Source organism: Pteronotus mesoamericanus, unplaced genomic scaffold (assembly GCF_021234165.1).
Source record: "Pteronotus mesoamericanus isolate MK-2021 breed Mesoamerican mustached bat unplaced genomic scaffold, CSHL_Meso_final scaffold_507, whole genome shotgun sequence".
In the NCBI taxonomy this organism is placed as follows: Eukaryota; Metazoa; Chordata; class Mammalia; order Chiroptera; family Mormoopidae; genus Pteronotus; species Pteronotus mesoamericanus.
The window spans coordinates 16,492,561-16,510,292 of record NW_026555319.1 but is presented as its reverse complement, the minus strand read 5'-3'; the positions used below and the strand labels follow the sequence as shown (position 1 = coordinate 16,510,292).

Sequence of the window (17,732 nt, the reverse complement as noted above, 5' to 3'; positions counted from 1 at the left end):
TTTCTGCATATACTTTTCCCCCAGCTTTGAGGAGGGTACCGCTGTTAAAATTTAACCAGTCCATGGCCAAGGGGCTGGTGCTGGGAGCACTCTTCACCAGCTTCCTGCTGCTGCTGTACTCCTGTGCCGTACCCCCGCTGCACGCTGGCCTGCCCTCCACGTCAGGGGTCCTCCTGGGCGACCAAGAGATGGGGGTGGGGGCGAGGGACACCTCGCACCAAATAAATAAAAAAAAGATTTTATTTATTTAAGATTTTATTTATTTTAGAAAGATTTTATTTATTTATTCATTCATTCATTTATTTATTTATTTATAGAGAGGGGAAGGGAGGGAGAAAGAGAGGAGAGAAACATCAGTGTGTGGCTGTCTCTCATGTGCCCCCTACTGGGGACCTGGCCCACAACCCAGGCATGTGGCCTGACTGGGAATCGAACTAGTGACCCTTTGGTTTGCAGGCCGGCTCTCAGTCCACTGAGCCACACCACTGTGAGCCAGGGCCACTGTTAAAATTTAAAATACTGCCCTCCAGTTGTTTCTTTCTGAGCTACCTGTATGTTTACTCACATCCATGAGCAGGTTTGTGGGCCATAGTGTTCTGGAAATCGCAGTGTGTTTTTGAGCCAGTTCACTTATCTCTGTCTTGTTTTTTTAAAAGGGTACAAATGACTCCATTTGGAAATGGGTCATCGTTTGTGTAATGGTCCCTGCTGATGGAAGCTAAGGTTATTTCCAATTTTTTTGTTTTTCTGACCAAGCTGCCATGAGCACCCTTGCATGTGTGACTTTGCCCAAGTGGTTCCGTAAAATCATTGGAATTCAGAGAGCTGGTAGTGTCCTTCTCTGATAGGACAGCCTCCAGGAACTCTCCCACACTCTTGTCAATCCCCGACCTTGTCTGCCTTGCCCACCTGAGTGAACAGGGATATGTCCTCGTCATGAGGGAGGCCAAATTCCCTCCTGTATAGTTTCTCCCTCTGCAGATTGCTTCTTTATGTGCTTTCCTGTGTGGAGAAAGTTCTAGATGATGAGCAGAGGGCTCAGGGACTCTTGTGGCTGGCGGGGTGGGCTTGAGTGCCCCTTTTCTGGGAAGGGTTTGCAGGTCTCTTAAGTAACTTTTCCAGGAGGAAGTATGTGGGGTTCTCTTCCAGGCAGGTTATTTGGCCTCTGCCCCCAGGGACAGTGGTGACGTGCCAATGCGTGTAGTTATGGGGCAGCACCCATGACCTCTCATGGCCTCAGGGGCCCAGAGCCCCATGCCACATGTGCCAGAATAGGAGTGGAAAGTTTTGTGCCTTAGCCTTGCAGCTAAGGGGAGGTGGGAAGGCCCCGAGTCCCCCCTCTCTCCTGGACAGCTCATGCCTCAGGCCCCTGCAAATAGATTGCCTCCCCACCCCAAAACCAAAACAAAACAAAAAACCAGGACACCCAGTTAAATTACATTTGCAATATTTGAATAATATTTAGTGCAACATTTGGGACATACTTATACTACAATCAGTTTTGTTGTTTATCTGAAACTCGAATTTACCTGGGCAACACTACCTGCTGGCAATTGGAGAGGAGGTGGGGGTATGGACAGGGGCCTCCTGGCTGTTTGACCTGAGCTTTCTCCTTCCTTCCTCTGAACCTGAGTTTCTTCACCTGCCTCTCCTACAGACCCGGGGACCAGCAAAGAGATGCGGAGCCTCCGCTTGTCCCTGGGCAGCTGGGAAGGGTGGCGCAGGGGGCAGGTGGGAATGGCTGGGCTTTTGAAAGGTGCGGGATTCATGACCTCTCACTCTCCCTGCAGACAGCCCTGGCCCCAGGGACAGGGTCTTCTTTTCCTTCTTAGTAAATGACTTCAGTGAAGCCAAAAAAGATGTAAAAAGTAAACTAATGAACATCCAAGTACCCACTCCTCACTCAGCTTAAAAATTAAAACCGAACCAGGCAGTAGGATCTTCTCCCTGCCCCACTCTCCAGCTGCTTTCGCGTCGGCTTTACCAACTATCTCTGCTACCATGTCACTGTGTCTCTCCCTGTGTTTATCTCTCTGCCTGTACTTTGCTGGGGGGCCACAGAACTGGCAAAGGCAGGGCCCGATATCAAAGGCTGCCCCTCAACCCTGCCAGGCCCGAGGCAGTGGTGGGTGCTCCATGGGGCCAGCCTTCTGACACCTGCTCTGCTCTGTGCCCCTGCAGGTGTCTGAGATGCCGCTGCCTCAGAAGAAGCGCTGGGAGTCCATGGCCAAGGGGCTGGTGCTGGGAGCACTCTTCACCAGCTTCCTGCTGCTGCTGTACTCGTATGCAGTACCCCCACTGCACGCTGGCCTGCCCTCCACGTGAGTGGTCCTCCTGGGCGACCAAGAGATGGGGGTGGGGGCGAGGGACACCTCGTACCATCCTATGGTGGGCAGAAATTCCACTGAGGATTGCTCACTGTGTAACCTTGGGTCTCACTGTCCTCATCTGTGAAGTGGGTATAATAACAGAGCCTGCCTTATGTAGCGTGAGAATCAGATAACACTGTCTGTGTACGGGGCTTTGATTATCATCATCTGAGGCTCCGACAGGGCTGGGAGGCGGGGGTGGCTTGTCCAAGAGCCCTCAGCTGGCAGGGGCCTCGATTCAAACTGGGCCTGTTTGCCTCCAGCCTGGCTTCTAACCGTGAGGCCACCCTGCCTCCCCTTGGGGCCGCACAGCCCAGGCCTGGCACAATCCGTGCCCTTAGTTGAGTGGTATTAAGCTGAACTAGAGGAAATTACTGATAACTGATCATTTTTGGTCAAAAATTGACCATTTTTGGCCTACCAAATTTCATGTTCAACCAGTGACAGTTCATGATAAATGTATGAGGACACAGTGGCCACAAATGAGACAAAAACCAGCGTGCTCGTCTCACTTTGACCTCATACCAACACCATGAGTAGAGACTGTTAGCATTTCACAGATGAGGAACGTCAGGCCAGAGGGGCCAAACCACCAGCCCAGGTATTTTAGCCTGGATAAAGGTCTGTCTGGGCCCCATCCTGACTCCCTCCCCACCACTATCCCTAACAAACCTGCTGTCTAGAGGTCAGAGCCCGAGGTTCTGACCCCTAGGGGGTCCCAGCAGCCCCTGAGGCTCTCCCCACTGCTCTGTGCCCACAGGACCCCGGAAGGGGTAGCATCCTGTTCCCCAGCCCCGGGTGAGCCAGAGACGGTGACCACTGCTAACGGCTCGTCTGGAGGATGCCAGCCACGGCGTGACATCGTTTTCATGAAGACACACAAGACTGCCAGTAGCACGCTGCTCAACATCCTCTTCCGCTTTGGCCAGAAGCACGGGCTCAAGTTCGCCTTCCCCAATGGCCGCAACGACTTCGACTACCCAGCCTTCTTCGCCCGCAGCCTGGTGCAGGACTACCGGCCGGGGGCCTGCTTCAACATCATCTGCAACCACATGCGCTTCCACTACGAGGAGGTCCGGGGCCTAGTGCCACCCAACGCCACCTTCATCACTGTGCTCCGTGACCCCGCCCGCCTCTTCGAGTCCTCATTCCACTACTTTGGCTCAGTGGTGCCCTTCACCTGGAAGCTTTCGAGCCAAGACAAGCTGGCCGAGTTCCTGCAGGACCCTGACCGCTACTATGACCCCAACGGCTACAACGCCCACTACCTCCGCAACCTGCTCTTCTTCGACTTGGGCTATGACAGCAGCCTGGACCCCAGCAGCCCGCAAGTGCAGGAACACATCCTGGAGGTGGAGCGCCGCTTCCACCTGGTGCTCCTGCAGGAGTACTTTGACGAGTCACTGGTGCTACTCAAGGACCTGCTGTGCTGGGAGCTGGAGGATGTGCTCTACTTCAAGCTCAATGCCCGCCGCGCCTCGGCTGTGCCCCGCCTGTCAGGTGAGCTGTACCGGCGTGCCACGGCCTGGAATGTGCTGGATGCCCGCCTTTACCGCCACTTCAATGCCAGCTTCTGGCGAAAGGTGGAAGCGTTTGGGCGGGAGCGCATGGCCCGCGAGGTGGCTGCCCTGCGACGTGCCAACGAGCGCATGCGGCGCATCTGCATCGATGGGGGTCACGCTGTGGATGCTGCCGCCATCCAGGACTCAGCCATGCAGCCCTGGCAGCCGCTGGGTGCCAAGTCCATCCTGGGCTACAACCTCAAGAAGAGCATTGGGCAGCGGCATGCACAGCTCTGTCGTCGCATGCTCACGCCCGAGATCCAATACCTGATGGACCTCGGCGTCAACCTCTGGGTCACCAAGCTCTGGAAGCTCATTCGAGACTTTCTGCAGTGGTAACATCCTGCCCGCCCAGTAGCCCGCCCCACCTGCTCACTTGATGAGGACGGGCTGGGCAGGAACCTGCTGGTCTTCCCCGATCCCATCCTGGTGCCACCTCGGTCCCCGAGGTAAGGTGGGGCTGCCGTGGGGATGCAGCTGACCAGGACTGGGCCCAACGCATACAGAGAGGGCCTGAGATCAGCATTTGATTAGTTATACTGTTTTTAAAATTAAATCCCCTTTCCTGTTCTACTTCCTGCCTCCCCTTAAAGGGGAGACTTCAGAAGTAAAGGCATTTGATGCTGTTTTTGTTAATCAGCCTCAGTTGTGGTGACTGGAGGGGCCCAGGTCGGGTGTGACTTGTGGGGACAGGGGACCCCAAGAGAGCATGGTGGGTGCCTGTGTGAATCTGTGGGACAGAGCTCCATGATATGGCAAGGACTTGGTGTGCACCAAAATTTGTTGTGCTACATGCTGAAGCCCTGCGTGCTTGGAGGGCTCTCAGAAACTACCAGGACCCGGAAGATCTCATGTGTGTGCGCGTGCGTGCGTGTGATTACCCAAGGGACTATACCAGTTGCTTACTCCCACTGAATACTGGTTATGTACCCGGCACTGGGCTAAGTACTTTGTAGGCATTATCTCGGTTCATCTTCATTGAAACTTAGCAACATGGGAACTGTTATTATTTCATACTAGAGGTGAGGAAGGCAGCTCAGAGAGGGAAAGTCACTTGGCCAAATCCACACAGCAAGTGACAGGACTGGAGCAGGAACTGGATCAGGCAGAGTGTGTGGCTACATGGGGATAGAATCCAAGTGTGTGTGTGTGTGTGTGTGTGTGTGTGTGTGAGAGAGAGAGAGAGAGAGAGAGACAGACAGACAGACAGACAGAGAGTTGGGGAGCACTCGGTGTGACACTGGACAGCAGGCCCTGGGCCTAGGCTATAGGTTTCTTGTACAATCTCATTCTCACTATAACCCTTTGAGGCAGGCATAGTCACTCTCCCATTTTGCAGATGTCGGAACTGACATTCTGAGAGGGGAAGGGACTTGCCCAAGGTCACATATCAAACCCAGAACTAACCCATCTCCCTGGGACCCGAAACCCCTTCCATCTCCAGAGCCTGTTTACCCTGTATCCACCTGTCCCTTATTCCCCACTGACCACTCCAGGCTGTCTCACCCTCTGCTTGTGCTCATATGGCCTTAAGTTTCCCCCTTCCACCATAGACTCAGTTTATTAACCCAAAAACTCCTTGGTAGTCATCATCTATCTGCTGTGCCCCCTAGTCCGGAGCTGGCCCAGCCATACAGCAGTCAGCAAGTTGGTCTGCGCTCCCGCCCAGAGAGGTGGCCAAGCAACCAAGGCACATCGGGTATGATCCGCCAGGGTGGGGATACATCTACTCTAACCACCTGCCCTCCTCAGTCTCCCCAGGGGGCAGGACCCTTTCTGGGACTCGGGTCTCTAACCAGGGGCCAGCAACCAGATGTGAAAGGCAGAAACCAGTGTGACTCTGCTAGAGACCTGTTTGTTCCAGGCTCCAAGACACCTTATTAGAATATTTACAACATTCCAGTTTTATAGACCAAGGCTCAGAGAGGTTCAGTGACCTACCTAAGGTCACACAGCTGATTAGTGCCAAAGCCAGAATGCAAAGCCAGATCAATCAACTCTTAGTTCCTCCCTGGGCTTGAGTCAATCTTTCCCCTGGGAGTGAGCTTCTGGTCCAAGTAAGGTGGGAAAGGGTTAGGGTGACCAAGTGCCTGTTTCCTGGGACCGTCCCAGTTTTAGCCTGACATCCTAGGAAACTACTCAGTCCCGGGCAACCAGGACAGCGGGCTGGCCTGGGAGCGGTTTGGTCCCACCCATCTGGAGCCATTTCATAGCCTGTACCCTCCTTAATGTCCTTTGCAGCAAGAAGTCTTTGAAGCCTTCATTTAATTCATATGAAAGGAACTAAGCAAAAATGGATAAATAAATAAAAATAGCTTAAGACTAGTCTCAGGAAAAGATGTTCGTGACCTCGAATTCATGATATAATTCTCTTTCCCTTTTATTAATTAAAGATAGATATGACTTAGTGCAATACACTAACATCCTGGGTGGGTTTGTGGGAGCCCCCAAATTATATTTCCTTGGACAAATAAGGGTCTAGAAATGCCAATAATAATATTGTTATATGTTAGTTTTTAAAATAAATTTATTTAAACTAAAAAAACCATGCACCTATTTCCTCCCATCCCCCACTCACACCCACCTCTGGCAACAACCAATCCGTTCTCTATGAGTTTTTTAAATATATATAAGTAATTACATTATTATTAATACTGTCACTTCTAGGCCCTTAGGGATCCAAATCTGGCAGGTAGTAGATGCTAAGAATATGTTACTTCATTAGCATTTACCATAGTTATTAACCCATTTATTAATATAAATAATATTGTTATAGTAAGTAGTTGCCAGGTACTGTGCAATCACTCTGTGCCCAGCTCTGTGCCTTGTGGGAACACGCACAATCCCCTGTGTTCGCTCGGGAGGCGACTGAAACACGGGCTGGGCAATCAGACCGGAGTCACCCAGCCAGGCAGCCATAGAGGCAGGATGCAAAACCAGGTCAATCAGACGCCAAGGCTGGTCCTCGCGGCCTCCAGATCTTCCGCGCCGTTCCAGTTGGCCACCTCAGCCTCGGGACTGCGGCTCTTCATGGCAGGAAAAGTCTGAGGTCTCCAGGCCAGCACGGCGGACTCGCTGCTGTCGCCCAAGCAGGGGTCCTGCTACTCCACTTGGACGCTAACCCGCAAAGCCCGGCCCCGGCTCATCCCCAGCCTCCGGCCCCGCCCCGGGCTCAGGACCCCGCGCAGGTGCGGCCCAAGGAGGCTGCGCCGGTGCCTGCTGCCTCGCGGCCGGCGCGGGTTGGCGGGAGGGGGGCGGGGGCGCTGCTGGACCGGTGTCCCCAGCCTGGCCTGGCCCCCAGCCCGACCCAGATGAGGACCACGGCCCGATGCCTCCCTGTCTCGCCAGTGCATGGAGGACCCGGCCTGCCTCTTGCTGCTGTTGCTGCTGCTAGAGCAGGGTTTTTACTTTTTAGGGGGATATGTCACGTGACTTGCTTTTATGGCCAAGTGCAGGGGTTTGGTTTTACCGTTGGCCAAGGTCAGCCTTCCCCAAATGTCTTGTCTACCTGCACCCGCTCTCACCTCACTATCAGTGCAGTACATTACAGGATCCTGAAAAAAGCAAGGTGATGAGAAGGGAAGGCTGAACTTTGCTCAGCTCCTATCTTAACTGGGGTGACAGATGTTGGTTGATAAAGAACTTTTCCCCTCTGTGTTCCACTGTGATGCTAGGGAATCTGAAAACCTTCACGGTAAACTTCGTAACCAGCCATCCAGGTTTATCTTACATTTTTGTACAAGAATCCCACTCTCTAACTTAACTGAGCATTTGGCCTTTGGGTCTGTTGGCAAAAGAGGGGGAGGGGGAAATATGGCCTTCGTTTAAACCAGAGTGCCCTTACAGCCCTGGAAGAGTTAGTCAGCAACTCTTGTGACGTCGTCATTCTGCCCTGTCATTCTGGTTTGTGGATCTCAGGATGCTGGAAAGGCAACGTTTAATAGACACCCGATTAACCAGCTGTTAGTTTTCCTGTGTCGACTATTTGGAATGTGATCTGGGAGAGACAGAATTTACTCCTCCAGGTTGTGTTTCTTTACTTAATATTACAGAACAAATTCTAGGACTACCTTTTCACCCACCAGAGGACACCACAAAAAATGGCAAATTTGGGGAAACCTGTTTGTAAAAACGACTATGAGGATTACATTAAGATGACAATGTGTTCAGCTCCTGCAAGACAGAGTGTCCCTTTTTATCTGCAACACAATGGGCTGGGTGACAGATGGACTTCGGCTTCTCATTCGTCTGATCCAATTGCTGTCTCCCAGCCACACCGTTCAGTTCAGTTCTGGCTGAAGTAACTAGATGCCAAACCTCTCCTCTGACTATGTAGACAACATCAATGGCCTGTACACAAAAAGCTAATCCAAAATCAGAAACAAAGGATTCTACCTGGCAGAATTTGCAGAGAATTTGGAATTTACTGACCAAAAAAAGAGAGTCTGGTTGTATTTACTGGACGTAAATGGATGTGCTTCCAGTTGGGCTTTGTGTTTAGAAAACACTCCAAGCAACAGAGACTCGTGTAACTGAGGCTTTGTGACTTGGTGGTGTTAGGTAACCTTGGCCAGCTGCACCCCCAAAATCGCTTTATCCCTTACGTGGTCTGACATTCTATCAGGTTCCTTCCATTGCAATTGCCCTCTAGATTATTCACGCCGATGTCACTCGTACCTGTACACTGTATGCTGAAAATGCCAGCTGCGTTGGTCTTTGAAAGATCCTGGATGACGTCAGAGGATGTGCAAATGGCCTGTCCTGCTTGCCCAGACTCCAATCTGTGTTTATTTGGGGTTTGGAATTTGTAGAGGGATTGACGTGAAGAAGAGGCTTTACCACAGGCTCCCTCCTGTGCCCCTGGAAGAGCTAAGAAACATGAATTGTTTGCTGGTCAGAGCCATTTCCACCCCACAGCGTGTCTTCAACAGCCAGCGTGGGCTCAAAGGGATTATACCTACATCATGACAAACTGTTATCTCAAACTTCCTGGAGCATCCCGAGAAAATTGGAGCAAGAGAAACGGAGGAAACGTGTGGAGAGAAACTACACCCAAAAGTTAAACTCTATCAAAAAACAAACTCATGTTTTTAATAAGGGAAGGAGCTTGAAGACTGGTGTGGTTTTGTGGCTGCGAAGAGCAGTGTCCTCAGGTAGCAAACGGTTTCCTATGTAACTTGTGGATATGTTTTCATTAAACTTAAGTCCCTTCTTTAAGCTACGTGACCTAGTTTTACCCTAGTCTGCTGTATGCTTAATCATTCGTGGTGTTTTAGTTTCTTAAGCAGCAGGGAAAATGTCATATGTCACTGAAACAAAGAATATGGTTGATTCCTAAAAAAAAAAAAAAAAAAAAGTCCTTCCAGGACCTGGTTGTTGGAATCTGGATAACAATAGAGAGACTGGAGCCACAAAAATGTACCGAGGAGGAAGGAAGGCTGGCCAGCAGATTGCAAACATAACAGGGTGTTGGAATTGCACCTCGGTCCTCCTCCAGTGATGGCCGTGGGGGCAGGGGCCCCGCCGGTGGGGTCTGCCTGCCTCTGGTCACAGCCCCCATGGTTGTTCCCATCCCCTGACCATGTGATGCTAAACTCCCTTCTACTGCCAAGGGTTAAAAGATCACGTTTGGTCTTTAAATTGAATCAAGTTTAGCAGGTGAAAGTTGGGACTCAAGGAACTTTCTTCTTCTTCTTCTTCTTTTTTAATCCAATGGTTTTATGCTGAAAGAAATTGCTCTCAAATCCAGGAAACCTCTCCTGGGGCCTCTTTCAAACTAGACTTGTCCTAATTGACTCCTCATCTGAGAATGAAGACACCAATGGGCAGAGCTGGACACCGTCTGTCTGGGCAAGGCCTGGCAGGGCAGCTCTTCTGGAAAAGGCCCGTTTTTGCCTTTGGGTGGCTGGACCCGAACTTGTCCATACGGACAACTCTGTACCAGTTAGCACTTTCTCCCAGGTGTACAGGAGGCTGGTGATGATGCCATTCTCCCAGATGGCCTTGGGGAAAAAATGATGGAAATCTATTCTTCCTCTTCTCCATGGTGGTCATAATTCCTTATCTTCCAAGGTTGGAAGTGGTTTTGGTAAACAAGGATGATCAGTCTGGGTCCTACATACCATTTCTGTGTTGAAGATGGTGAGATACTTAACTGAGGCAGAATTTCAAACAGTACTGGAATTCCAACTTCTTAATAGGTTACATTGAAGGAGGTTATTAGTATGTGCAAGTTTTAACATCTGTATTCACTTAAATCATTGATTAGCATGGTCTTTAAATACTCAATATCTCATACACTCACAGATTACAAATTCGCACAAGAACCCTTGTCACCCTCTAGGGTGAGTTTTGATACCCTAGAGACCAATTAAGGTCTAACTTCTTCATTACCTCTTACTTATATCTAAATTTAGTTCCTATAAGTCTTTGTATCTTCGCCTTGTAAAGAATTTTAAGACAATCTTGCCACCATCAACTTTTTGCTTCCTTCCCCACGCAGTTCCTTGTATCTTTATAATAATATTCACTGTAGATCATTAGCAGCAATTCTCAGAACTGCCTTGTCATTTGCCTTTTCATTAAATCCAGGCCTGCCTTTAGTTTGATTTCCTGTGGGTGTTTAAGGATGCTGTCTCCAGTCCCCATGGGTAAAGAAAACAAATGTTGCCATTAGAGGGAGATGTCAGCCATTGGTCAGAGGGCCAGATGGGCTAGAGTTGGCTGAGGAGCCCGTATAGCCCTTTCTCAGGGAATTCGGGGGCCATGGAGATGTGGCTCTGTGGTCAGCTCCCGGGTGTGCTGGTCAGACCAGCAACAGTGCTGTTGACCTTGGATGTCCATTTGATTGTCAATGTCGATGGTTTGGGCTTGTTATTTCTACAGGCTGTTGTGGTTCATGATGAGTGGGAATGAGTCTGCATTGGAGTTATTATCCTTAATCATTTATGTGTGATTTCCAAAGTAGTATATACTTATTTTAAGAAAATTAAAGAAATATGTAATTTAGAATATGAAAACCCTTAGTTGCTGATTTTGTGATTCTTTAAAGTCAGTTTTTAAAAAAGAGATCCATTTATAGGAAACATAGATATGAAAATATATTACAAGATTCTCAAAAAGAAAAAGAAAAAGAAAAAAAGTATGAGGTCTCCAAGGGTCTCTGCTGCTGTAGCTTGCAGGAGCCAAGCTGCTCTTGCTGTACCGGGCAGCAGGGGGTGCCATGGTGCCAAATTTGATCTTGATCAGACCTGACATTTCTGTCCAGCTGGGGTCACTCACGGTGACCAGTCATCTGTAGGCCTGACAGGGCTGCCCCTGGGAGAAATTCAGTGGGGCCACCTCACCTGTTCCTCTCTGTTATGGGTTGAACTGTATCCCCTAAAAAGATATGTTCAAGTGCTAACCTCCCCAGTTGCCTGTAAGTGACCTTATTTGGAAATACAGGTTTTGTACGCGTAATCAGGATAAGGTCAGGAGGGTGAGCCACAATCCAGTATGGCTGGTGTTTTGATAAGCAGTGGAAATGCTATGTGAAGACAGACACACAGGGACAACACCAAGTAAGGAAGGGCAGAGACTGGTATGATGCAGCTGCCGAGGGCCACCTCCAGAAGTTGGAAGAAGTAAGGAAGGGCTCCACTTAAACTTTCAGTGGGAACAGGGCGCACCTTGATTTCAGACTTCTAGCCTCCAGAACTGTGAGAGAATAAATTTCTGTTGTTTTAAGCCCTTTAACGCTAACCCTAAGCAGCCCCTGGACACTAACACACTCTCCTTGCCCTCTCCTTGCCCTAGGTCAGGCCTCTGCCCCTGACCTGGACCCCCACCTCGCTTCCCTTCCCAAGCGCACCCCTACAAGCCACCCTCCCCCTGCAGCCAGAGACCATCCTCTGCTCGGAGCCCTCCATGGTCCCCTCACCCTTGGTGGGGAGTCCTGCCGCTGGACGCGTCTGTGGCTTCGCACATGCTGTTCCCTCTGTCATAAGGCCCCCTTCCCTTTGCAGGCCTAACACTGCTATGTGTTTTCAAAGCAAGCTCTGCTGTCTCCTGGGCAATCTTCCCTGATATCCCAGCCCCCAGGCTAATTGGGGGCCCCCGGGCTCTCCCATCGCCATTTGCTCAGCCAGGGCCAGGACTGTGGACTTGCTTGTTCACAGGGTCCCAGCAGTGGGCTTCTCAGGGACTGGGTCTCATTGACATAATCAGCCTACAGTGCCCAGACCAGTGCCTGGCACACATTCAGCTCTTAATAAATGTTGAAAGACAGGTGATAGGAAGGAAGGAAGGAAGGAAGGAAGGAAGGAAGGAAGGAAGGAAGGAAGGAAGGAAGGAGAGAAGGAAGCCTCCCAAAGGCACTGAGTCCGGGGATTGGACGAAACTTTCAGTGTATGAGATGACACTCCAACCAACAGAGCCACCCAGCCAGGACTATTCATTAATAATTTAAAAAACTTTTGCCATCTTTAAAATGGAAAATGATATTTATTATTGTTTTAATGATTTCTCACCGGTGAGATTAGAATTTTTTAAATATTTTATTTATTTATTTTTAGAGAGAGGGGAAAGGAGGGAGAAACAATGTGTGGTTGCCTCTTGTGCACCTTCTACTGGGGACTTGGCTTGCAACCCAGGCATGTGCCCTGACTGGGAATCAAACCAGCAACCCTTTGGTTCACAGGCCAGCACTCAATCCACTGTGCCACACCAGCCAAGGCTATGATTTTTTTAATGCTTTAATTTTTTATTTGTATTGCCTCCTGGTATCTCTCATTCATTTTCTAGAAAAGTACTTTTATTATTGATTTATAAGTACTCTTTACATATTAAGCACATTGGCCTTTCCTGTCATATCTGTGGCAAACACTTTCCTAAGTTTTTAGTTTGCTTGTTAGTTTTAATTTTTGACTCCATTGATTTCTCTGTTACTTTTATGCTTAAGCAGTCCATACCTATCCTAGGGTATGTGGGCATTCACCTCGCTTTCTTCCACTTTGTTCTCCCAATGCCCTTATTCCTTTGCCAGTGGACCACCCTTACTATCTCAGAGCACCTTGGTGGCGGTGGAGCTGACACAGTCTTGGCCCCCAGTTCTGAGGGTGCTGGAGCTGCAGGAGCTGAGGTCAGAGGCTGACTTCAACTGCCACGGGAAAGGGAAGCCCAGGTCAGAGTCAACCTACCCTTAGTCTCAGGTTCCAGGAGGTGCTGGTCTAAGTCCCCACCAAGATGGCCCCATGGGCCAACACCTGGACAGATGGGGCTGGGTACCAGCTCTGGAGGGGCAGGCTTGGGAGCAGGAATTTGCAACACAGGAACGCATCCCGAGGCTTCAATCCAGATGAAGAGTCTCTCGCCTTCCATCCTGGCAGATACCAGGAGCACACTGGACAGGGGAACAGTATGCCACAGACAGCCTGGGGCTTGCTCCCCTACCTGCTATCAAGTCCCACTGAACCTCCATAAAACCCTCCTCTTTCTGCCACAGGCAACTGAAAGCTGAAGCTGCCAAAGTTCATTGGCCCTGATCAGCTACCTGTGGAGCCTGGGGGAACCATGATTGATCCTGATGGTAACCTCCAGTACCTGACCAAGGTACGGGGTGTCCAGAGGTCAGGGATGGAAGGGGCCATGGTCTAGTGTTCACTCATCCACCTTCACACACAGATCAATTATGGGGGCAAGGTGCCAGGAGCTACTACTTGCACAACCAGGTGAAGGTGCAGTGGGAGCTCTCGGTCACTGGGCCAAGGTGTACCCTTGCTACTGGAGAATGAGATTCTATTCCTGGTCTACATGCTCAGGCAGGGACGCTGGCCGCTCACACATGGAGCCCAGGCAGCTGGTCATCAGTGGGCCCTGTCCCCTGCAGGTGGTAGCTGGCATCAGCTGGGCAGACCTTGGCTTTGGGGTTTTCCTGAGGATTAAGAAGGGGGAAGAGCAGTGGGTAAGGGAGATGTCAAAGGTGCTGCCCAACTAGTGCTACAACACCCACCTTTTGCCTAAGGACAGGAGCCTCACCTGCTTCAACATGGGTGTCTGTAAGTGTTGGCAGGAAATAGCTCCAGCTGAAGCTGAGGAGCAGGAGTGGGTGCCTTGACATGCGTCCGGATCCCACTAGGTCAGGTTCCTGGAACAGATAGGCACAGAGTGAAGCTGGCTGTGGGCTCTCAGGCATGGCAACAGATCCTGGGTCTGGGATTTACTACCATGGAGAGCAGAGTCCTAGGTAGGACCCTAGGTAGACGTCTTGTCTGAGTGCCCCTCAATGCAGATGTCTTAAGGTTTGACAACATCTATAGCCTGGTTCATTCTAAACACAGTAGCCACACCTGGAAGGTGCTCCTTCTGGACCAAAACTTCATGGAGAAGATGGAGAAATTCTAGGTGAGTCTCATGGCTCCCACACCCTCCTCTTTGATTTCTGTGTCCACAGTGAGTTCACAGCCTTCCCTGGTCAGACCCCTCAACCTCCCCAGGAATCCTACAACAGTCAGTCTCAGCCATCTGTCACCATGGGTCTGCATCTCAGGAACTGCTGGGGCAGTGTCCCAGTGGTGGCCAGATGGCCACAGCAAAGCAACACAAATGCTCTGTCCGCATCACTACCTCCAGCGACCTCAAGCTCAGCGAAAACTCTAGTCAGTTTTTATGAACCAATACTGAGGCATGAGTTATTATTTTAAAATATATTGTATTATTAGAACACTTGAGGCATTTTCAACAGATACAGGAAATAATTGCCACTAAAAAGACAGTCGACTACTCACCATTCCCAAGGAGGGGGCATGCCGCACCATGGGGCCGCCTGGAAAAGCACCAGGGTCGGTCATGAGGTGGAGGGAGAGGGAGGAATTGTGGCAAAAGCCTTTGTTATGGTTTCCACAGGAAGGAATGGGTGAGGCAGGGGAAGCAAGCCTGGGATTAGGTAGTTGGAATAATTTCAGGGGGCTCTGGGGCATTGGGGCTGTCCCTGGTAGCCTGGGACCAGGTCGTGGGGTGACTAGGACTGGGGGATAGTGGCCCCAGGTGTGAGAGCTCAATATAGGAGGTGGTTGCACTATGTGCTCTATATTAGTTGGTTTGCATTTGAAAAGCAAAATCATGGGTGAGTTTTTCTCCATGTCTAGGAATTGGCTCTTCCTGGGAGGGATAGTTTCTCCAGAATCAGCAAGGCCCCAGGTGTCAAAGCATCAGAATACAGAAAATAAAAGACATGATTAATACAGTTACCCAGCAATCAGTTGTGCAACTGAAATTCAGCCTCACAGCTTTCCCTATCTAGAAAGAACTTTTAACCCTCAATTCTGTCTTACACATACACACTCCCCAATGTCGGGGTATCTGAGAATTTGGATGGAGTCTGGGTCTCCATCCAAGCTCCTGATTAAGATTTCAGACCCAGCCTCTCACTGAGCACCACAGGCCCAATAGCCCCACTAGGATGGCCCTGTCCTGTATCAGGCCCCTGGGTTTGGCTGTGTGGTCAGCTGAGATTCTGCCTGTTACCCACTATTCACATGCATGTCCCCTGATTGCTCTCAAAGTGGTAGCCCCAGTTGACAGCCCTATTTCCCTAACTGGTTACTTTGCTGGAAGTCCTGTCCAAACATGGAAATGTGGCCGTTCAGCAGGCCTTGCTCTTGGTGATCCTACATACATTCCCAGACTCACTGCCTTCGCTTTTAAGGGCTCACCACCCGCCCCTATTCAACAATCTATTCCAGAATTTTGATAACAAGTTTACTCAACAGACACCAAAGCCCATCTTCGGCTTCCTCTCATCCTCCATGATTCTCCCCTGTTCTCCTGCACAGAAGATGCCGAGGAGCTGGGGGTTGGGGCCAGCTAAAGAAGCACCCCACAGCCTGCAGCCCAGTGGACTAGGGGAGGGCACCAGGGAGCCAAGGAAAGGACAGAGCAGTGTTCCTGGAGTTGGCCCCTTGGCCCATGATTTGCCCCATCCTACTCACCACCTCATCCTCTCTAGTATCTGTCTTTGCCACAGTCTCCTTGGAAACAGGCTGAAGGCCATGGTCATTGATCAGATAATGGTGCTCTCCACAGCTGGTCCCACCTGCTTCCTCTTACACTGTGGTTCCACTCAAAGCATCCACTCCAGGCTCTGCCCCAAACGGAGGTGAGGCTCTGAGCTGCCCCTGCTCACTGTTCGCTCTTCCCCAGTCCCCTCCCACATCTACCATGAATTTATACCAGAGCCTCCTAACCAGCTTCCCTACTTTGAACAATCTGTGGTTTCCCTCATTCTTCACCCTGGCCTCAGGGTTATCTTCCTGGAACGGGTGGAATCTCCCTCTAAAACTTTCAACTTCTACCTACCTTGATTAGCACATGGCCCAAAGTGAACACTGCCTAAAATTCCTTCATGACCTGACCTCAATTTTTTGAGCCCTTTATCCTTGTAGCATCTCTCTTCCCACTGTGTGAGTTTCTTTGGGTAGTCACCTCCGTCTAGAACATCTCTCCACTATTCTCACCTTAAAGGCCCAACTAAAATACCATCACCTCTGGGGGACATCCCAGAAGTAAGAGCTCAGTGCTCTTACTTAGACCTCAGCTAGAACATTCTACCTTCAAGGAACCAGGACAGGTGGTGTTAAGGATCCAAACCTTGAGGGTAACAGATAAGGGTTCAAATCCTGGCTCTGGCTCTGGCTCTTACCAGACCGAAGCTCAGTTTCCCCATGTGTTAAATGGGCACTGGGGTACAATGGTGAGCACAGAAAATATGGCCCATGCCTTCATGGAGCTGACAGTTAAGGAGGTGAGTCAAATAGTCAAACTATATGATGTCAAATGAGATTTACACTCACAAAAGAGGAGTAGGGTTCTGTTTGACAATTTAACTTCGGTATCAGAGGTGGCAGTAACAGCAGGAGGAGGAAGTGAGGGAACAGTGTTCAAGTCAGAGGGACTAGGATGTGCAAAGGCCCTGTGATAGGTTGGAAGCAGCGAAGAGAGAGAGATAGCTCCATACACTGCCTACCTGATGTTCTATGGCTTGGGAAGGCCAGGGACCTCCTGGGTTTTGTAGGGGAAGAAATCCAACTGAGGCCCCAGATCCCTAACCCACATTTTCCCCTTGTGTGTCAGGACCGTCAGCGTAGTGGGTCAGGTTCCCCTTGCCTATCCCTCTCTCTCCTAGGCCCTTGAGGCCATCTGTCTTCCTAGGGAGCAAAGAGTACAGGACCCACTTTTCCCTGGGGTTACCCTGAGCCAAGGAAACCTTCCCACAGCTGCCCTAGAGCCTAATTTCCACCTCCCAACCAGGCCCAGGCATGAGGCCACCCCAGCCCTGGGCATCTGTGTCAATCAGACGCTCCCTCCCAATTCTTCTCCCATGGGTAACCCAAGTCCTACATATTGGGAGGACGACCAGTGGCATCTGTCCAGCTTACACTTCCACAGGGTGGACTGTGGATTGATTTAGCCATGATGTGGGGCAGAGCAGGCAGGGACACCTGCAAAGCCTGACTGCATCCCAAAAATGGAGATGTTCACCCAACAGAGTTTCCTTTAGCTAGCTTGCTGACTTAGTACAGCAAGCAGGGCACCTCTGGCCACTGAGAGATGCCAGGAGTTCTCAGAGTGTCTGGAAGGTGGGAGGGAGAGGTGCTGAGTGGGCAGGAGCTGTGAAGTTAGTGTTACATACCATGACAACACCATCATTGTAGTCCAGCTTCTCAGCCAGGAGCCAGGAGGGACCAAGGCAATGAGTCATCTTGGAAGGTGGGAAGAGATGGGCACACCATGGGAAAGAGGAGTCGTCTGTCTTCCAAGCCAC

General features: G+C 50.4%; 1 protein-coding gene, 1 long non-coding RNA gene and 1 pseudogene across 2 annotated transcripts; 2 read left to right on the top strand and 1 right to left on the bottom strand.

Annotated features, from left to right (window-relative positions):
• The first annotated feature begins 2,187 nt into the window (after positions 1-2,187).
• GAL3ST1 (galactose-3-O-sulfotransferase 1) lies at positions 2,188-4,436 on the top strand. The gene is made up of 2 exons (XM_054594462.1): positions 2,188-2,321; positions 3,130-4,436. The coding sequence occupies exons 1-2, from the start codon at positions 2,191-2,193 to the stop codon at positions 4,268-4,270; spliced, it is 1,272 nt and encodes a 423-aa protein (XP_054450437.1). The 5' UTR covers positions 2,188-2,190; the 3' UTR covers positions 4,271-4,436.
• A 2,806-nt stretch (positions 4,437-7,242) lies between these two features.
• On the top strand, positions 7,243-8,899 carry LOC129087209 (polynucleotide 5'-hydroxyl-kinase NOL9-like; annotated as a pseudogene).
• A 3,598-nt stretch (positions 8,900-12,497) lies between these two features.
• LOC129087510 (uncharacterized) lies at positions 12,498-17,732 on the bottom strand. Its single transcript, XR_008530902.1, has 3 exons — positions 17,601-17,732; positions 13,949-14,057; positions 12,498-13,844 (listed from the first exon to the last, which is right to left on the bottom strand). It is a non-coding gene; the product is annotated as an uncharacterized LOC129087510 (long non-coding RNA).